General features: G+C 36.5%; 1 protein-coding gene across 3 annotated transcripts in view; it reads right to left on the bottom strand.

Moving 5' to 3' along the window:
* Positions 1 to 285: 285 nt before the first annotated feature.
* Positions 286 to 23,067, bottom strand: part of wcy (WW domain-containing adapter protein with coiled-coil wacky) — a 257,173-nt gene continuing 234,391 nt past the window's right edge. For all 3 annotated transcript variants that reach the window (XM_090413481.1, XM_090413500.1, XM_090413489.1), the window contains one exon: positions 286 to 2,874. In XM_090413481.1, coding sequence (XP_090269607.1) covers positions 2,799 to 2,874 — 76 coding nt within the window. In that variant the 3' untranslated portion in view covers positions 286 to 2,798. The remainder of the gene's footprint in view (positions 2,875 to 23,067) is intronic.

The following is a 23,067-nucleotide window of genomic DNA, read 5'->3' as shown; positions in this document are numbered from 1 at the left end:
CATATATTAAATAATCTTATCTGGAAATTCATGGAAGAAATCAAGTTAATATAGATTTAAATGAACAACTATAAAAGATATTTGGGTTATTACACAATTATTTTGTGTAAAATAGAGAATATATGCAATTATTTTTTTTCACAAGCCAGAACTGTTTTTTTTCTTTTTTACTTGGCAGCTATACATCAAGTTGCCAATAAAACCAATTTTTTAAAACTCTTTCATTTCTGCATTCCATAAGAAAAAAAGAAAAACATATATATATATATATATATATATATATATAAATGATAATAAGGTCTGTGAAATATATTTTAACAATTTCCATGAAAATAGTACCAAATTTTCAGTTTCAATTTTATGTTTATTTATTCCAAAAGTCCATCATAATAATAAAGTATAGTAACATTTTAAGATATATAAATGACAATCAGTGTTTAATAAAAATAATTTTTTTTCTCATGTCATTTTATCTTATATGATAAAAGGAACACTGTGAGAGAGAACCATTATTTTTTTTTTACACAGGAGGCAATTATGCTCATTTTAATATACTGTGAAGAATATTTTACAAACAAAATAAGATAAGAGAAATTAAACTATTCTTAGACTGGATAATGAAAACGGCCCACATCACAGCATTAAATACAGTTAGCTTAATTATGAAAATGAATTTATGTTTATATCCCAGACATATTTCATATTTCTAGCATTTATGGTTTCTGATCTAATTTTAACATTAATGACAGCGAAACATTTTCTCAGAATCTAAATCAATAAATTGAATTATGAAATTAATGAAAATAAATTTTAACTTGTGTTTTTCTATATTCTGTCTATTTTTCATGCATATACAAAGTTATCAAATACGGATTGGTAGGAAATACTGACATTCTTAACATAGCAAAAACATTATGTGAAACAAATTGCTTTATCTGAAAATTTACCAATCAAATTTTGCTATCAGTGTTAAGAGCTTCAAGATCAGGCAGTTCTGAATCAAAGCGTGATGAGCATAATTGTTCACATATTTAATTTTGCAGAAAGTATATTTTAAGCAATTAAGGGTTTATAGGTGTTTCAAGCTAATTATAGTATGAATCCTCAGAATGAGTTATGTAACTTAAAAATAAAGTATGATTAAAACTACCCAAGAAAATTCAGTTTTAATAACAAGAGATCTGGACAGGAAACTTTATCCACACATTACTTGGAGACAAAATTTTGAGAATGCATCATCAAAATTTACTAAAATAAATTATTAATACATTATTTGATGATAGGAATAATTTCCAAAGAAATTGAAAGCTGCAAATTACTTGTGTCCCAAATCATATCTAATAATGCAAGTTCTAACTAAATTTAGTTATGAATTTTTCTCAATGTTCATCATTATTACAAGATTACTTTTAATGTTATTACTAATATGCTTTTGTTTTTTTCTGTATTATTTTCATTATTGTATTTGTATTTTAACACACACAATCAAAATGGGGTTCCAATTTCACATAATAAAAATCAGAAAGCCATAAAAGCTGTTATAATATAGTCTAGGAATATAAATACGTTTTTCATTTTTTAATTAATGCAACTAAGAAACAGTGAGGAGTACTTTTACATTTTTAAATTGCAGAATATATCTCAACTATTAAAAGGTGTACAAAATGAAATATCCTTTCAAGTTCAATGACAAAATCACAACATATTTTATTTACTGCTTTACAAACCCTAAAACACTCATCAATAAACTAGCATGTTTCAGTTATAAGTAGAAGTCCACTTTTCAAAATAACATTTTAATTTAAACTCTTGGATGTTACATGTGATATTTGATAATTATAGACAGAAAAGTAATATACAATAGGAAACTGTTTTGAAGCGCTAATTTATATCATATTCTAAAAACAGGTCGTCTAATGAAAGCATTCATATTCTTTATTATTATTATTTTCCTTATGCATTCACATATGTGTATGTACACAAAACACAATGCAGGGAAAGTGAACCCCAAATATATATTGGGATATATTGTACATTAATGTCACCACATCACCAATGAGCTGCTTCCCACTCATCTCTATTTCATATTTTTTTTTTTTTTTTTTTTTTTTTGTATCTGATGCATATATAAAGGCAGGTAAAAACTGACTTAAATTAAAAAAAAAAAATATTTTGATCATTCAACTTTTTGGTCAGTAATCATCTAAATGGAATTATCGGTTACTAAATGTAACCTATAATTCTGACTTTACAAAGCACAAATTATCCTTCAATGGTTATATGGAGAGTGGGAAAAAAAGAAACAAACAAAAATAAAACCCTATTTTGAAGCTACTGGGAATAATGAGTCCACTACTTTTTCTTCTATGCATACACATTAGTCACCTCTTCATGTAGCTATGTCTGATCTGATGGTGCGAATATCTCAAGTTGTCGAAATAGGTCCCCTTTAACCTCATTCTATGTACAACGTGAAAAGTAAACGTGATATTTCACAAATGAAAACATAAGCACAGTGCATATACCAACAAATTAACATGATCATATAAACAAACTACAAAATGTTTTGTCTTAGAATTCAAGTACACAAACTACCATATCTTCTGAATGAGCAGTGACCACAAGTTATTAGAGTAACAATTCAGAACTGAAATTTTATTTGCCTTACGGCAGTACAATGGCTTCTGCATAAGCACAAGTACATATAGTCTTGTCCTTGGTGTCTCTGCTTAGCTTTGTTCCCCACAAAGCTATCTTCAGAAAATATCCCTTGTGCAACTCATAATTATCAATATTTACTAGGAATTAGACATAAAAGTGTTCTGACTTTTCCAGTCTTCTAATTCTTTTGTTTGTTGTCTTAAGAACAATATCCTATATAGGGAAAGGGTAAAAGAACAATTTAGAAATTATTACAATATACATACTAAAAACAATATACATTGTAGCTTTAGCTACAATGTCCAACTGTTAAATAATTTGATTCTAACACTCAATGATTATTACTAAATTTGATAAAATACACAATTTATGTTTTAAGAAACTATTTCATTTTTTTTGTGATATCATTATGATGAAAATGAACTTAATAAATAAACCTGAATGTTCCGGTTTTTTTAAACAGTAGGAGTCACCATCTGAGTTTCTTGGCAACACAAGAACATGCAAAAAAAATCTAAACTAACATCCTTCCATCATAAAAATTTCACTGTACAACTGGTGCACTACATACTAATGATAAAGATATCATTATCAAATTCCTGATATGTATCCTCAAGAGGGATGTACAAGATACAATAGTACTACATGAAAGTTATTACTATCTTCCTATTGACATCTATAAATGACTTATAATAGGCAAGAATCACGCAACACACACAGAGTACAGAAACTCCCAAATTGTGTACTTTTGTTTAGTATTGTTAGATCCTGAATGGACGAAAATTTAAGAAACTATTCATTCAGAATCTAACATGAGAATTTGGCTAACTCAGATAATACCTAGTTAACAGCACACAGTTCTGAATCTTTGTTGTATAGGAAGTTTTGTAATAACATGTAAATCGCATTAGAAAAATCTGGTAGTTGAAGACTAAACTGAAGGATTATCGGATTAATGAATTTGTAATAAGGAAAAAGTAGTATAATCTTGTCCCATTAAGCTGTCTTAAACTCAGTAAGTCGCCAAAGAAGTTAAGAGTACCAGTGCAAAGGTTGAGTTAAATACGCACGTATCGGCCGTAATGCCGCAAACACGATTCCCTAGAATACAGCACCTAAAGGCAGCTAGGACTTTGAGGATCATCTTGAGGGCATGAAAACGAAGGGTCGTGTGGAAAAGAAGGGATGAAATATAAGGCAATGCACACGATAATGCGAGGCTTTTTTCTGGTTGTTCCTGACTTCTCCTCGAGGATTCCTGACTAGTGGATGGAGAAGGGACGAGCAAGAGGGTCCCATAATGCCGGATAGTGGACAGGCACACTGAGTATGCTGAACAAGATTCCACGACGAGTAGCACGTGAATCGTAGGCCTACGCAGAAATTATGCCAGTCGCTGGATGTCCCATTCAAGTAGGAGCAGAGACAACACTGTATCGAGGAGGTGAGATGTTAAAGTCTGGAAGAATGTAAAACGGACGACGTAGTCATAAGCCTAATGCAGAAGCGACCGATCGAAGGAGGATCCGATTAACACGTGGCTGTTAACAGACCTTCGGAAAAAGATTGGGTAACGTAAAGACCTTTACTATATGTTTGAATGAGACAGAATTTAATATTAAAATTATAGTAAGCGGACAATTTATAGTGGACTATAATAAGAATTTGTGATTTGAGATAGAGTAATTCTGCTGAACAAAGGAATGTCAGGAGTGAAATTTTAGCTGCATGCGACTGAGATTATATGTGAATTTGTAATTTTGTAGATGATCTATACCAGAATAGTAACGGGTTGTGAATGTCTTTAAATGTAGCATGCAATAAGAGTTTGATTTAGAATAACATAGTTAGCTAGTTTTAATATTTTATAGTTTGTGTGTGATTAGCATTTTGATCTTTAAGTGTTTTGTTGATTTAGCATTGAATAACTAACTTAACAAGAGATTTTGAAAAGCTTAGTATCCAATTATAGCTGTAAAGTGTAATTTGTTCCAATAAACATGTTTTGTTGTATATGCCTGACTCATGCCTGATTTTGAGAATTCAAATTACCACTTCCAAAAATTTAGAACCATAGCAGGAGGAAACTTAATGAAAGTATTTTGAGTAATAGATTATTGGCCACGATTGCAATTAGTACCAGTATTTAGTGTATATTAGAATGAATGCCAATTAACCTAGGAATATTCCCTGAATTTGAATAAGCCCATATTACAGGACTCTGGCTGGTGCAGCAATAAAATTTAAATTTGCCAATGTCCAAAAAGGAAGCATTCCTGGGTGGGGTTGAGTAAGGCACACATAAGGAAGTATATAAAAGAGGAGTTTGTAAGGCAGATGAAATAAGTAAAGCGTTGAGATAAGAATAAATAAAAGGAATAAAAATAAAATATATACCAATAAATGGCATTTATAACAGTATGAAAATTACACCATTTTTTTTTTTTTGAAATAACTTTTTATATAATTTCAATACACAAATAGGCTAGTAGAATATTCTTCTTGAACAACTCATTCAAAATTAGAAAGTCTCCTTTCTCCATCTCCTTGCAGTTCTTCTGTGAAGTAAGGATAACTATAAGACTTCAATGCAAGGACTTTAAACACAGAACTGTCTCATAACAGATCTCGCTTCACTTTCCCTCATTTTTGATAATATTCAAATCTCAACCATAGCTTCATTAGCCTTCAAAATTCTAGATGTACTTTTCTGTTAAGACTAATTTTTACTTGTACAACTGCTGACACTGTATAAATTCCAAATCCACCAACACATTTGAGGTAGTGCACCTAAAACCTCCCTAAGGATGCCTGATGCTATCCACAACAAGTCAAGTCAAACGATGATTTCTCTTCTGCTGTACCTCCTCTAAAGACATTTTCATGGACAATGTTCTGTTGAATCAGCTACCATCGTTCTTCAACTTTCTTTCAAAACTGAAGGAATGCAAGCAACTACTTTCAACATCCATTTACTCTCCAGATTCAAACTTACCAAACCAACATCTCTTTCTCTTCTTTCATTATATTCACTTCTGTACTTTGAAACACCCTTCCCCACTCTGTCTTCCCAAAAACCACAACCTCCAAATGTTCAAGAAACACATCAAATTCCTTCTTTCTTCTTCACCTTCTACCCACACATGGTGCTGAGGTACTATAGGTTTTGCAATCTTTAGTGTGTGTGGGCTTGATTTTATATACAGTCATCTCTTGACCTTACATCAGGATTCTGTTCCATCTGGCAGGATACATTTAATTTAAGTTGATACATTAAATCAACAGAGTTATAGGGGTTAGGGACTTAATAAAAAGTATACTATCATTTTAATTTTTAAACCTTATAAACTGTATTGTGCATTACTCCACTATAAAACAGGACAATATTCATCCAAATCTTCCTCCACAATCACATCTTCATTACCTTCCCTATGTGAATGACCAGGCTGCAACTCTTCTGGTGTAACCTTTTATTTTTTGATGAAAGATTAAAAATTTTTATTCTATTATTGACCCTTTTTCTCCTATACATCAACAATCTTCTTTCACTTACCAATAATTCTATTTATAGTTCTGCTGAAGATAATACACTCAGTTAAAAATTTCATAATTTCAATTTAATAATAACAATAATTTCATCATATTTATGATCTTTCTCACAAATGGACCCTATCTTCAATAATACAGAAATCACTAATAAACCTTATTTTACACAACTCACCTCAACCTATAGAACATTAAATACCACTGCCCTCAATTCTGATCTCCAAGCCATCCTCCGATGGGGGGTTCAGATAACCTAGTCAATTTCGTTGCTAATAAAACCAAATACTATCTTATTTCTCATAAAAAAGAAATCTCAAACAACACCTTAATAACTCGATTGATACTTTCTCATTCAAAATCCGAAAGTTGGAAACAAAGCTTGAGATACTCGATGACGAGTGAACGATCGCAAGTGCATCTGTACTCGCAAATGAACTCCGAGATTTAATCGCATCAATGGCACACGCGTCGCTCGAGGCCGAAAACATGAGACTCAATGCCATTATTCTGTACTTTCTGGAGGAAAATGGTAAATCTTTAAAAGAAGATGTTAGCAAACTAGCAGGTGAATGCAACTTTGATCCTAGGAATAGCATCAAATGTCATAGTTTTGGACCCATAAACAAAAGAAAGGACAGAACGAACTTTCCACGTCTCGTGAAAGTGATCTACGATACACCGACAAACACATCCAAATTAATAACGGCGATATATAGCAAGTTAAAGGACAGTTGCCCCCAATCGCGTGTACGTGCTCGCCCTGACTTAACCTTTGCACAAAGGGAACAAAGACGCCAACTCCGAAGACAGCTAGAAGAAAAATGCCAAAATGGAGACAACAGCTGGACCATAGACTACAAACACCAAACTAGTGCAAAAACCAAGTGATGCCACTAATAGCCACCAAGGAGACGAGTGTGCAAGCACTGCATAGGAAACGTGCAAGACCCTTGCATATCCACTACACCAACATCTGTGGTCTCAACTCCAACCTTAATAGTGTCCACAACCACCTGCAGTCAACCAAACCCCGCCTACTCTTCTTAACATCAACTCAAATTTCACCTTTCCCCAGCACTATCCATCTCAACCATCCAAACTATACACTATTTAACTCCTTTCGACTCAAGGGTGGTGCGTATGCGCATATATCCGCTCTGACATACCCTGCCAGAGAGCACCTAACCTACAATCGCCCAACTTTGACCTTCTTTGGTTAAAAATACCCCCCCCCCCACTCAGTTAAATTCATCTGCTGTCTCTATCGCTCTCCTAATACCACCAACCACTTCGAGCTCTTTAATTTCATCTCCTCAAAAGTTGATTTTCTCCAGTCCCACTCTCCCAATAGTGAAATCATCCTCCTAGGTGATTTTAATGTCCATAACACCAACTGACTTTTCTCTTCCAGTTGTACAGGATCTGTACAATTCTGGTCAGTATGTTCACAAGCCGACCAGAATACTAGATAACCCAAATACCCTAGGTCTCTTCCTTACCTATGACCCTTCCAAATATACAGTGAATGTAATGAGCCTCCCTGGGTAATTCTGGCCACAACTGGCTCAAATTAAGAACTCCATCCTCCTTCAATGCCTATACCGAAGCCCGAAACAGATGCAAAAAAATTATCAATGATTCCAAAACAGAATTTGAATGGGCAAAAAGCAGGAAACGTGCAGCCTGTCCTAGCAGCAGTCACGCCTTTTGGTCTCATGCCAAAACAATTGGTCGCAACTTTTGCCCTACTACTCCCACCCTTATCATACCCAGATGACTCAATTGCAACATCACCCACAGAAAAAGCTAATTTCCTGGCTTCCCACTTTGCCTCCAATGCAAGCATAACTGATAATGGAAAATGCCCCCCCCCCCCCGCCCCCCGGTCATTCCAACTGCCCAACATACACTGCCCCTATATCCTTTTGCCAGAAAGAGATCATAAACTTGTTGTCAAAATTAGACAGACAAAAGCTCCTGGCCTTGATGGCATTCCTCCAATTGTCCTGAAGGTATGTGCAGCAGAACTGACTCCTATCCTGTCTCTTACTCCACTGGTGTGTGTATGTATGTATGTATATATATATATATATATATATACACACACACACACATATCCCAAAGCCTGGAAATTGGCCTATATTCAACCCATTCCCAAAGAGGATGACAAATCGCTGCCATCTACCGCCCTATCTCACTCACTTCAATCCTATCTAAAGTGATGGAGAAAACCATCAATTCTCAACTCCTACTCCACCTTGAAGGTACCCAGCTATTAAGCGACCACTAGTACGGATTCTGTCGATGCCAATCAATAGGTGATCTGCTCTCATATCACCCATTTCTGGACATATGCCATGGAAAAATTTGGGAAATCCCAAGTAGTTGCACTTGATATCTCTAAAGCCTTTGACTGGGTCTGGCACAAAGGCTTACTAATCAAACTTCCATCATTTGGACTGTCTCAGGATTTCTGCAGATGGCTTGCCAGCTTTCTGCCTGGACACACACACTATGTGTGGTGGTAGATGGCTCCCACCATCCAACTAATGCTGGGGTCAAACAAGGTTCAGTTCTCTCACCGACCCTCCTCCTTCTACTTCAGTTGACCTCCAACCCAATACAGTTTTGCAGATGACAGCACATTGCACTCCTCCCTTTCATTTGATAAACCTTACCCTACACATCTCACTTTGACCCACAGAACATCAACCATAACTTCCCTTAATTTGGACCTCCAAGACATCCTCCAATGGGCTCAGATAACCTCGTCAACTTCAACGCTAGTAAAACCCAGTTCTGTCTTATTTCCCAGAAAAAAATAACCATCCCCCCCCCCCCACTATTATTTTTGATAACAATCAAATTCCCAGACAAGATGAAATCTCTCTTCTCGGAATTACCATGACATCAGGCCTCTCCTGGCATAAACACATCACAACCATTGCATCCTCAGCTTCCAAAAAACTAGGCTTTCTCTTTCACTCAAAATGTTACTTCACTTCAAAACAGCTGTTAACTTGTACAAATCACAAATCCGAATCACATATTGAATTCTGTTCTCACATTTGGAGTTGGTTTATCAGTCTAATTGCTCACAGAGGAGAGCAATTAGACTGATAAATGATCCATCTCTTATCAACCCACTTCTCCCACTTTCACATAGAAGTTTAGTCTCTGCAATTTGTATATTCTATAAATATTTTCATGGAAAATGCTCATCTGAAACAGAATCAATAATTCTCCCACTCTGTACTAAACCCATTGGAACACATACAGCCACTGCCCAACATCCCTTCACAGTATACCTTGAAACCCACAGAAAAAGTTTCTTTTCCTCCTCCTTCATCCCTGCTACTGCTGAACTGTGGTGGAACAGTCTTCTCCATGATGTATTTCCAAGGAATACAATAAATAGGCTTTTAAATCGAATGTCAACAAGTTTCTCCTTTCCCATCCCACTACCTATATACGGCACTATAGGTTGACCAGCCAACCTCTCGTAAAATGGCCCGACATTAAAAAAAAAAAAAAAAAAAAGTTACTCCTAATAATTAAATAAATCCTGCATTATATCACTTAAGATCTACAACCAATATATAAGATCTTGAGTACAAGGATAATTTCATCATATTCATAGTCTTTCTCACAAAAGGACCTTATCTTCAATAATACAGAAACCACTAATAAACCATACTCTACACAACTCACCTCAACCTACAGAACATCAACCACCACTGCCCTCAATTCTGATCTCCAAGCCATGCTCGAATGGGGGGGGGGGGGAATTCAGATAACCTAGTCAATTTCAATGCTAATATTTTTTTATTAAAAAAAAAAAAAAAAAAAAAAATTTCTCCCAGTATTATTTTTGACAACACCCAAATTTCCAGACAATTTGAGATTGCTCTTCTTGGAATTAACCTGACATCAAGCCTCTCCAGACATAAACATATCACGACCATTGCATCCTCAGCTTCTAAAAAACTAAGATTTCTCTTTGGCTCAAGACGTTACTCTACCCCTGAACACCTTATACAAATCACAAATCTGCTTGGCCATTGAATACTGCTCTTACATATTGGGTGGGATCCCCAAAAGCTCCCTTGAAATGCTTGACTCAATATAGAGGAGAGTAATCAGATTTATTAATAACCCATCTCTTACCAACTCACCCCCTCTACTTTTGCACAGATGATTGTTCTCTATGTGTATTCTACAAATATTTCCATAGAAAATGTTCATCTGAAATAGCATCAATAATTCCCCCACATAGTACTAAGCTCGTTGGAACACATGCAGCTGCTGCTCAACATCCATTCACAGTGCATCTTGAAACCCACAGAACAAGTTTCTCCTCCTCCTCCATCCCTGTAACTACTGTACTATGGAACAACCTTCCCCTGTTGTGTTCACCAAGGAATACAATATACAGTCACTCAAATCAAATGCGAACAAGTACCTTCTTTCCCAACCCACTACCCATGCACGATACTAATATACTATAGGTTGATCAACCAACCTTCTTGAATGGGCTCAACATAAAACTAGTCCAGAGAAGATCTCCCTGGCATAAGTATATCACACCAAGAGCTTCCTCAGTGATTAAGAAACTGTGAATCCTTTTCTGCTTGAGACAATAGTTTTTCCCATCCAGCTATAGTTACAAATCCCAAATCTTCACAACTTTAGAATATTGTTCACGTTTGAGGTGGTACACTAAAAATCTCCCTAAAAAGTCTTGATGCTGTCCAGAGGAGAGCGATTTGATTCTAGATGATCCCTTACTCTTCTTCTTTTGCATTCCATTGGGCTCGCTAAAATAGAGCAGCACCCCATATCCTTTTACAATCCAACTGCAAACTCAACAAAGCTGCTTCTCTTCTTCCACTTTTATTCATCTGCTTCAGTTCTCCAAAAAAACAGCCTTTCTTACAAAACCTTCTGCAACAACTACAGAATATTGTCAATACGTTCATTCTATCCTAACCCTTGCCTAAATAACAGAACTAATCTACTATAAGTCTTACCACCTCCTTGTGTGGATTAATATATACACATATGTACTGCTTGGAAAGATGTCAACAGACACCATGGTGTGAGGAACAAACAGCCATGTCACCCACCTTAATAAGAAGTAGGATGTCCTTTCGCTGCGATGACTGCAACAATCCTATTGGGTATACTTTCCACAAGCATAAGATTGTGAGATAAATGTCCTTTGACATCACCCAGACAGATGTTCAATAGGGTGAGATCTGGGCTCTGTGGAGGCCAGTCAAGTGTGGTGATTCACGTCCACAAACCATGCAGTTAAAGCTGCTGTTGTAACTGCATGGTTTGTGGATGTGAATCACCACACTTGACTGGCCTCCACAGAGCCCAGATCTCACCCTATTGAACATCTGTCTGGATGGTCAGTTCTGTAGAAATGCCACAAAGTAGGAAGCATTGTATTGTTCAGAATGTTCAGATACCTCTTGGAGATCAATGTTAACGGCACTGCAAACAGAGGTCTGGGGCCAAACCAGGACCATACCGTCACACAGCCACCTCCAAATTTCATAATTGGGATTATGCACTCTGGTAAGAGACATTCAACTGGGCATCCACCATACCAGTCCATCTACTCGGCAGAGGGTGTAGTGTGATTCATCGCTTCATAACACAAATTTCCAAGCTTCTATGTTCCACTGTACACACTTTTTGCAACATACAGCGCAATCTTCAGTGGTGCAAAAAGTGTGTACAGTGGAACGTAGAAGCTTGGAAATTTGTGTTATGAAGTGATGAATCACACTCCACCCTCTGCCGAGTAGATGGACTGGTATGGTGGATGCTCAGTGAATGTCTCTTACCAGAGTGCATAATCCCAATTATGAAATTTGGAGGTGGCTGTGTGACGGTATGGTCCTGGTAATGTGGGGGCTTGCATATTGTGGTCCTACATGGAAACCCATGCTGTGAGCCTTGGTTCTGAAAGTTTTTGAGCAGATCTGTGTTCCAGCCAATGCGTGGAACTCTGACTCAACATGTTGGCCAACAAATGACGATTTTTACATATTATTCGTAGCAGCCTACAGTCACATTGGTGAGTCTGATGGGTCGTCCATTGTAGATAGCAGTTGACTCTGCACTTTCATCTCAGTATAGTATCACTGATTGTTGATCTGGGATCATCCAATTTGTCAAAATATGCTGAACAGATAGGCCTGCAACATTGTATCTTATCACAATGCCTCTTTCAAACTCCATCAGTTCCCTTCTTGCAGAGACACAGTTGCATTGATTTGGGAGCATCATATTAATCCAAATTTATACCGGCTACAAACAAGTAATTCATTCCATGGCATGATGCACCTTGTCCATAAGGGGTGTCCACTGACTACTTTCCAAGTGGTGTGTGTGTAGAAGGCTTGAAAAATATGCTTGTCTGTGTCTGACAAGTGAGAATTATTAGTAGATGAGTAAAAAATATCAGGAGAGGAGTTTTGGTTTTATCATCAGTTTCAATTAGGTAATGCTGATTCTGTTTCATTTTTAATGTCGTAATAGTTTTTTTTTTTGGTATATTTAACAAAACTTATCAGATCGCTAATCATTACGAATACTTTATTTTTGTTGATTGTTACCATTTAGTCATAATGGAATGCAACCAATAAAAGAATAAAATGTGCATGCATCATTTTCTTCTAAGAGAGCATTCAGTTTTATTGTGAAGTAACAAACTGATCGTGACACACTTACTTAACAAACTAACCTTAATTTATGTGAGCGTGTAACCCCTAGGGTTTTTATGATGCTGAATGTTTTTATTTTCTATGTTTGTTTATAATGGAAAGAAAAAAACTGTTTCCTTCCATAAACGTGATTCAAGAGAAATGTTAGAAGCAAAAAAAGTATCATTAATAAAAAAAAAAAAAACTATAGTCTGCACAGGTGAGAGAAAACCATAACTGGCAGAGCGCCAAAATAAATAAAAACAAAGGGATTTATGAATTCATTACCAACATGTGAAATCACGTGCTTTATACGTAAAATTTTCCAACTGTTATAAAAGTAAATAGTTACCACTTTAAAAACTAAAAATGTTCATAAAAGAAAAGCTAATTTTCTGATTGCATAAACATTCATCCCACGAAAAGGATTGATTACTCTATTATTGGAATAGATTCGCCTTCTTCTGCCATGCACAGAAGTCTCAAGGGTTGTCTCATCTGTGGTCGAACTATAGTCATGTATCACTTAGAAAATGCATTCATTTTTTCAGGAGAACACACTAATATATAAATAATACATGAACAAACTTGTTAACACTTATAAAATACTTTAAAATATTCTAAAGAGTATTCTACACTTGTAGTTATACAGAACAAAAATTAGCTTACCATTAACAAGCTTATAAATTGACCAGGCGATCGGTTAAGGGTCAAAGTCAAATAACTGGCAGGAGACCTCCACATCGCCTTTTAGGAATGCGGAGAACCAACTGGAGCTTCTGACCTAATGTCGAATCCTCACCTTCACATGGTGAGCTCTGTTAGTATACATCTACTAGGTACTGAATGAACATAGATATTCTGGCAATTTGGGACAGCCAACCAAATTATACTCTTTATTGGCTTAAACCACAAATGCACATGATTGTACAACATGATGAAATTTCATGCTGGCTGGGGCATTGCCCGGTTAAACAAGGTCCCTGGTGTTTTTGTTAGGGAACCAGGGCGAACAGTGAAAAGTCAACTAATGGAAAGGAAATCAAACTTGCAGAAGAATTGGAAAAGTACCACGTGGACGTAGTTGGCATTACTGAGACAAAAGAAGACAAAAACAGGTGAGATCTTACTAAATAATAAGTACAAGATATAATTTTCAGGCAATAATGATCAAAGAAAAGAAGGAGTAGTGACAGCTGACACCAAACATGAAGATAATCTTGTTCATTGCAAGGCACTTTCAAGTAGTGTTATGTGGGCAAAATTCAAAAGGGGAACATGGACAATGAAACTTATTTGTGCTTATGATCCCACAGAAGGTTCTACCAAGGAAGAAGTGGAGGAATTTTTTGAACCATTAGAACTTAGTATTAAGCAGAATAAAAATGGATATCACATGGAAAAGAACGGTATGTAAGAAAGTTTTAAAAAGAATTAAAGTTGAGCAGCTTTTACTAGTAAATTGTCGACTTGACTATACAAACACTATTGAAGAAAAAATGAAACAAATAAAACAAGAAGCAAACCTTGGAGTCTTAGTGGCAAACTCTGAAGAAGACACCGATTGATTCAGTCTGAAAGGATAGAAAAATGAGAGTACCATGGTGAATGCAAGAAGTTAAAGAAGCAATCCAGAAAAAGAAAAACACCATACCCAAAGTTTCTAACAAATAAGTCAGCAGATGCCCTAAAAGAATACAGAGAAAAATGTAAGAGCGCTAAGTTGTGTGTAAAAGTAGCTAAACAAAAGTAATGGGAAGACTTTGGTAAGAATATAGAAAATAAATATCAGGAGGGTGGCAAAATGTTCTGGAGGCTATTGAAGAAGCTTAGAAATGAAGAGAAGAGTACCGTAAAAGAATCAAAGATGATAAGAGTGACATGAAAACTGAAGATAAGGATACCCTAGAAGTCTGGAATAATTACTTTGAAACACACTTAAACAAACCAAGAGTGACAGAACCATACTAGAAAATCTTCAAGAGAAATGCAAACAGGAGTACATATCATGGGTACATATCAGGGGTGCTTAAAGGTCAAAGCTGTATAACTGAGAGGAGACCTCCACATAGCCTTTAAAGGAATGCGGAGAACCGACCAGGGCTTCTGACCTAATGTCCAATCCTCACCTTCTCGTGGTGCACCCTGTTGGGTATCTACTTTGATACTGAACGAACGAGGATGGGCTGGCAATTTGGGATTTAGCCGACCAAATTGTATTCTTATTGGTTAAACCAAAATAAAAAATGATGGTACAACATGACAAAATTTCATGCCGGCTGGGGCGTCGCCCGGTTAAACAAGGCCCCCGCTGTTTTCGCCAGGGAACCAGGGCGAACAGCGAAAAGTCAGCTACTGGAACAAATCTGAAAACAAACCCCAACTCAACATCACCAGAGTTAAGGATCGGTACTATCAACGTAAGAAGCCTGAATGGCAAAGAAATGGAGCTAGCTGAGGAATTAGATAAGTACCAGATCGACATAATAGGGGTGACTGAAACAAAAAAGACCAAAACTGGTGAGATCTTTCTGAGCAATAAATACAAAATGTTATATTCAGGCAATGACAATCAAGGAAAAGAAGGAGTAGCCATAGTATTCAACACAAAATACGAGGCTAATCTTCTTGAATGGCAGTCAGTCTCAAGTAGAGTAATGTGGGCAAATATGAGAATGGGGAACTGGACAATGAGACTTATTTGTGCCTATGGTCCCACAGAAGGTTCTACTAAGGTAGAAGTGGAGGAATTTTTTGAGGCTTTAGAAAAAGCAACCGACACAATGAAAAAGGAAAAGTTGGTCCTTGTTGGGGATCTAAATAGTAGAGTAGGAAATGATTGTGAGACATACAAAAAATATTTTGGGAAAATTTGGAGAAAAGAGCAAAGCTAATAATAATGGCAAATATCTGTTGGATTTCTGCTCAGGACATGGACTGGTTATTACTAACACCATGTTCCAACATAAAAATGTGCACAAATTCACATGGAGAGAAGAGGCTAGGAATAAGAAAAGTCTCATTGACTATGTTATTGTTGATAGTGATGTTTTCTCCCTGGTGCAGGACACCAGAGTGTACAGAGGATTTGAAATTGGAAGTGATCACTATTTAGTCTTGAGCAGGATAAAATTGAATTTCACATTGAAAAGAATAACATGTAAGAAAGTTTTAAAGCGAATAAAAGTTGAGCAGCTCTCAGATGTAAACTGTAGACTAAAATACAGAAATATTATTGAAAAGAAAATGAAAGAGTTTGAGAACAGGAATCAAACCTTGGAGATTCAGTGGCAAACTCTGAAGGAAACATTGATTGATTCTGCCAGAGAGGCATGTGGTGAGGTTGTGTGCAAAGATAAAAAAATCAGAACTCCCTGGTGGACACAGGAAGTTAAAGAGGCAGTGAAGGAAAAGAAGAAAGCATATCAAAAGTTCCTGGCAAATAAGTCAGCTTTTACTCTTACAGAATACAGAGACAAATGTAAGAAAGCTAAACAGTGTGTAAAACTAGCTAAACAAAAGTCATGGGAGGACTTTGGCAAGAATATAGAAAATAAATATCAAGAAGGTGGCAAAATATTCTGGAGGTTGTTGAAGAAGCTTAGGAATGGAGGAAAGAGTGCTGTAAAAGGAATTAGAGATGATAAAGGTGAAATGAAAACAGGAGAAAAAGATATCCTTGAAGTATGGAGTAATTACTTTGAAAAACTGCTAAATGAAACAAGCAGTGATGACAGCACAGTGATAAAAAACACTGACCAGGCATGCAGTCAGGAATACATATCCATACTTGAAGTAGAAAAAGCCATCAAAGGCTTGAAATGTGGAAAGGCAGCAGGAGTAGATGATATTCGACCAGAAATGCTGAAGTATGGTGGTATAAGAGTCTTACAGTGGCTGCACTGCATAGTTCAGAAAGCCTGGACAGAGGGACGAATTCCCGATGATTGGAGTAGAGCTCTCATAGTACCCATATATAAAAAGGGAAATAAAACTGAATGTGAGAATTACAGAGGTATTTCCCTACTGAGTGTTCCTGGCAAGATCTATGCAAGTATACTTGAGAAACGGTTGAGAAGAATTGTGGAAGAAAAGCTTGGTGAAGAACAAGCTGGATTCAGGCCAAATAGAGGCTGTCAGGATCAGATCTTCACTTTACGACAAATAGTCGAGAAAGCATGGGAATATAACAAAGATCTGTATTTAAGTTTTGTCGATTTGGAAAAGGCATATGACAAGGTGCCAAGAGAGAAGCTATTCAATACGCTGCAGTTATATGGTGTCATTGGGGCCTTATATCAAGCAATACTTAGTCTTTATTTGAGTTGTGAGTCAGCAGTTAGAATTGAAGGAAGTACAGGAAGATGGTTTAATGTTAAATCTGGTGTGAGACAAGGATGTACATTATCCCCTCTGTTATTCATTATCTATATGGATCACATTATGAAGGAATGTGGTATTAAACCTGATATCAAAATTGGAGATGTTAATGTCAGCTCTTTGCTTTATGCGGATGATGTTATACTTCTAAATAAATCCGCTACAAGTCTGCAAGATTCTCTGACTAAATTGAATAGCTGTTGTAATAGATATGGTATGAAGGTCAGCAATAAAAAGACAAAGACAATGAAAATAGGCAGAATCATTGAAAATGTCAACTGTGTTGTGAATGGAGAACCTGTGGAACAAGTAAAACATTTCAGCTACTTAGGCACAATTTTTACTGAAGATGGTAAACTAAATATAGAAATAGACAACAGAATCAGCAAAGCTGGTATCGTGGGAAGTCAATTGAATAAATTCATATGGAATAAGAAAGAAATTAGTCGGAACACTAAATTAGCTGTATACAAGACTGTGTTCAAACCAATTTTAACTTATGGATCTGAGAGCTGGGTCAGAAGTAAAACACTTGACCAAAGACTAGAGACCGCAGATATGAGAGTCCTGAGAAAGATTCGAGGCGTGAACAGATGGCACCAATGGCAATATCATATTAAAAATGAGGATATTAGGAAAGAACTTGACATTGTCAGCATCCAGGAATGCGTTAGCAGAGCTAATCTCAGATGGTATGGTCACTTAAATAGAATGGGAGAGGAAAGATTAGCAAAACAAGTGTTCTCTGCCAGGTTTGCAGGAAAACGACCCAGAGGAAGACCAAGATATAGGTGGATTGATACGGTACAAAGTGCCTTAGATGATAGAAATATAAGATCTGATAATGTTGGAGTCTTGACAAGTAACAGACTGATTTGGAGGAAAATTGTAGATAGGAAGTTAGTAATGATGTAATTTTTTCATGTAGTACTGTCATATCCTGTACACCCCTTGAGGGTACATGGCAGGAATTTGATGATGATGATGATGAGTACATATCAATACTTGATGTAGAAAAAACCGTCAAAAACTTGAAATGTGGAAAGGCAGCTGGAGTAGATGATATTCAACCAGTAATGCTTAAAGTATGGAGGTATAAAAGTTTTGAAGTGGCTACACAGCATAATTCAGAGGGCCTGGTCAGAAGGTCGAATTCTCCATGATTGGAGTAGAGCTCTCATAGTACCCACCAAAAAAAAAAAAAAGCAAATAAAACTGAATGTGAGAATTACAGAGGACTTTCTCTACTAAGTGAATTAAAGTAGAGCAGTTTTCACAAGTGTTCCAGGTAAGATTTATGCAAGCATACTTGAAAAGAGGTTGAGAAAGAATGTGGAAGAGAAACTTGGAGAAGAAGAAGAGGAAGCTGGGTTCATGCCAAATTGATGTTGTCGATCAGATTTTCACTTTAAGACAAATGATTGAAAAATCTTGGAAATATAACAAGGATTTGTATTTAAGTTTTGTTTATTTGGAAAAACATATGACAGGAGGAAAGCTCTTTAAAATGATACCATTATGTGGTATAAATGGAACATTATATCAAGCAACACACAGTCTCTATTTAAGCTCAACAGTTAGAAGTGAAAGAAATACAGAAAAATGGTTTGATATAAAATCAGGGGTAAGACAAGGATGCACATTATGAAACAAAGTGACAAGAAGCCTGCTTTAGAATTGGAGATGTCAAACTTAGCTATTTGCTTTATGCAGATATTGTATTCCTAAACATATCCCAGGCAAATCTCCAGGATTCACTAACTAAACTGAATAACAGCCGTAACAAATTTGGTATGAAAATCAGCAATAAAAAGCAACAAAAAACAAAACTATGAAAACAGGCAGAAGCACAGAAAACTTCAGCTACATTCTGAATGAAGATCTTATAGAAGTAAAATATTTCAGCTATTTAGGCACATTTTTTAGTGAAGATGGTAGGTTAAATCTGGAAATATACAACAGAATAAGAAAGCTGTATGGTGGGTAGCCAGCTGAATAAATTTATATGGAATGAGAGAGAAATTAGTCAAAACACTAAACTAGCACAATACAAGACGGTGTTTTAACCAGTCTTAAGTTGTGGACCTGAGGAGTTAGGTTAGAAATAAAGCACCTGATCAAAGACTAGAGACCACAGATATGAGGGTTCTGAGAAAGATTAAGGAAGTGAACTGATAGCATCAATGGCAGAATCATATTAAAAATGAAGATATTAGAAAGGAACTTGACATTATTAGCGTTCAAGAATGTGTCAACACAGCTAATCTAAGATGGTATGACTTCTTAAACAGAATGGATATTAATTAAAGGCAACTTTAATGAATAACTTCAATATTTCGGCAACGTCACGTTGCCATCTTCAGAAACATAAAAATATGGTATATGCATGCAGGCACTAAAAAAAGCAAATGAGGAAGAAGGCAAGAAACTAATATTGTTCTTAAAGTTCTAATGTTGCCCTCTGGCTGGCTAATTGGGTTGTCTTGGCCGTTGGGCTGAAGGTCTCATAATGTAGTCTCCCAAATTTGTTGAGGTTTGGTACATTTTTTAGAGCTGCTGATGATTCCTTGAATAATCTTTCGTACTTGAACTTGCTGCGGTGTATTATTTTAGTTTACTTCCAACGAATTCTATGGTGGGTATCTAAGGCATGGTCTGCCAACCCAGGGGCTGTACTGGTGAAACTGAATGTAGTCTTTGTGTTCTGAAATCCTGATATTTGCTGTCCTGGCTGTTTGGCCAAAGTAGGACAATTTGCAGCTGCAAGGGATCTGGTATACACTAGGTAGGTCTAGGGAAAATGGTTGGTCTTTGGTAGAGCGGATAAGGGATGCCAACTTTTTATATGGTCTATAACAAGAAGTCAGGTCATATTTTTTGAGGATATTGGTTATTTTCTCAAAGGTGCCCCAGATGTAAGGGATGGTGATTGATTTAGTGTAATCTTTATTGTGGAGGGGTGGTTGTGGTTTACTGGTTTTAGTATTTTTTGGGGATTATAGCCATTGGCTAAGAAAGTGTTGAGGATGTGGTTTAGTTCAGTGGTTAGGGCATCGTCATCTGAGCAGATTAATTTTGCCCTGTTATATAGTGTTTTTATAACCCCGTATTATTGTGAGGGGGGGGGGGAAGGATTGCTGGTGAATGTATCTGCCTGTATGGGTGGGTTTTCTGTAAACAGAGAAAACCAAAGATCCATCAGGCTGGCGAGTGATTAAAGTGTCTAGAAAGGGCAGGGTGTTGTTTTCCTCTTTTTCTAAGGTGAACTGAACTCTGGGTTGTTGGTTGTTTAAGTGTGTTAGGAAGGAGTGGAGTGTATCTGAGCCATTTGGCCAAATAGCAAACACATCATACACGTATCGAAGCCAAATAGTGAGTTTTTGTGGGGCAGAGTTTAAGGCTTTCTCTTCAATGGTCTCCATAAAGAAGTTGGCCAAGGTTGGGGAAAGTGGTGAACCCATGGATTTCCCCTCTATCTCTTTGTAGAATTTTCCTTGCTAAACGAAATAGCCTGAGTTCATTGTGAACTGAAATAGGGCTGAGATATCGGGAGGAAACTTGACTTGGATGAGCTCTGGGGCTTCTTTGAGTGGGGCATTAGAAGCACAAAAGGAGTTTAATAATAATGCAAACTTAATCATGTGGTGCTGTCATAGTAACCTGAACACCCCTTAGGAGTGCAAATCAGGAAATTGATGATGATAAATTGACCAGATCTGGATTAAACATGTGACTATGTTTGTCACATGTTTAATCCTTGGAATGCATGAAATTCATGTAAAGTGAACTTCTGTGTTAAACAAGGGATACTGTTTTTTTTTGTCTTTTGAATGTTTTTATATTGAATTTTTTTTTTCTTTTCTCATATGAATGCAGGTACAAAAGTGTATTATTTGTGCCTTGACGGGCATGAATTTTTGATTTTCTTTGTTGTTGTTGTCGTCTTGTCCTTTGAAGAGTCTTAGATGTTTCCGTGTGCTCCTTGAACTGCTTTGGCTATGTCGATGATTTTGTTTGTATAGAGTTGTTGTTCAGGATTAGAATATATTTCTTGCAAGGCTGCTGTAATTGGTGGATAGGTAAAGATGTGAGTGGGTGTCAGTTCAGTATTGGGGCAGTTGTTGCAGTTTCTATATGTTCTTGTATCATCCGTATTGATCTTCATTCCTCTATAATGTCCTGTTCGTAGTCTTGCTATCGTGGTGGAGGCTGTTACTCCCTCCTCAACAATTTTCTTTGTTGAGGAGGGAGTAACATTTTCACTCGCATCGTTAATTTTATCCTTACTTTAAAGGTTGTTCTTATTGTTGACCCACTTAATTTAAATTTATGCATGACGTGAATAATCTTAAAACCAGATCATCAGTTTTTGTATTATTTTTAACTTTTCACCCAAAATGGCTAACGGGATGCCTTATTTCATGTGCTAGCATATCCTTATTGCTGTGACCTTCCTTTGCTGGTCTTACTGACATGTTTAATAAGGATTCAAACCTGTAATAAATTATGTATGTGTGTGGAAACAATAGCATCGGAAGTGTATCGAACCAACATTTATGTACCTCTCTGATTTTCCAGTTTGTCTTCAAATCAGTAACAAATTTTGAACTCGCAAGATATGAGGTAATGCACGTATAAACATACAAGACAGTGGTTTAACACATGTACATGAGCACAGTGGCAGAAAAAAACTGCATAAAAGTGAGTCACTGTAAATTGGGGATTAGGCAACTATGGCAGAGTACATCCAGCCTAAAATTTCCCAATTACTGTTTGGGAAATTGTGTGTGTGTATAGCCACTCCTTGATTTGCAACCACTTGTACTTATGACAGCCATCAGCTGTTAACATGTTCACCAAATACGATAAGAATACTATATAAAAAGTTTACATTATTATTAACTTTCTGTTTGCCAATATTCCTCTAATGTAGTGTATTATTTGTCAGGACTTCAATATTGTGAGGGCTTATATTTCAGTCTTCTAAGAGATCTTCTAACTGTATTAATCCACCTCCTCTGGGTTTTTTTTCCAGCCATCAAACACATATTTTGCTAACCTTTCCTCTCCTTTTGTTTTAAGTGACCATAACATCCAAAATCAGCTTTGCTCAAATATTCTGAATGATGGCATTTGTTCAGTCCCCTAATTATTCTCAGAACTCTTACACCCGTGTTCTCCAGTCTTTGATCAAATGTTTTGTTTCTGTTTCTAACCCAGTTTCTCAGATCCATAGTTTTTTTTTTTTTTTTTTTTTTTTTTTTAAATTGGCCTGTGCTGTATATATTTAGTGTTTTGACTAATTTCTCTCGTCCGCACGGTTAGCCTAGTGACTATGCGCTTCGCAACCATATGCCTGGGGAAGGAGTGTCCTAGGTTCGATTCCCATCGGTGACGTGAGGAGCTAAAGGATCTTCCTCAGCCATAGCCAAGTTAGCCAGTCTTGGGCGTGGACAGCAGGGTTTTTTCCCTCAGTTTATTCTGGGGTTTTTCATCCCGCAAAGCAGGCAAACTGGCCTTGAGAACTTAACACTACAGGCCATAGGATATACCGGGGCATAGGGCTGGCCACCTTATCCTGTAAACGGATTGAGGTCCGATGATCAATGGACCCTCGACACCGCAAGGTAAAAGAGGGTATAAAGAAGATGAGATGAGACTAATTTCTCTCTTACCCAAATAAATTTATTCAACTGTATCAGCTTTCTTTATTCTGTTGTCTATTTTCATACTTAATTTGCCATTTTATTTCAAAAATGTG

The sequence above is a fragment of the Typopeltis vanoorti genome, chromosome 2 (assembly GCF_054136105.1).
Source record: "Typopeltis vanoorti isolate ZY-2024b chromosome 2, IOZ_Tvanoo_1.0, whole genome shotgun sequence".
Taxonomy (NCBI): Eukaryota; Metazoa; Arthropoda; class Arachnida; order Uropygi; family Thelyphonidae; genus Typopeltis; species Typopeltis vanoorti.
This window is presented reverse-complemented; position numbering and strand designations above follow the sequence as displayed.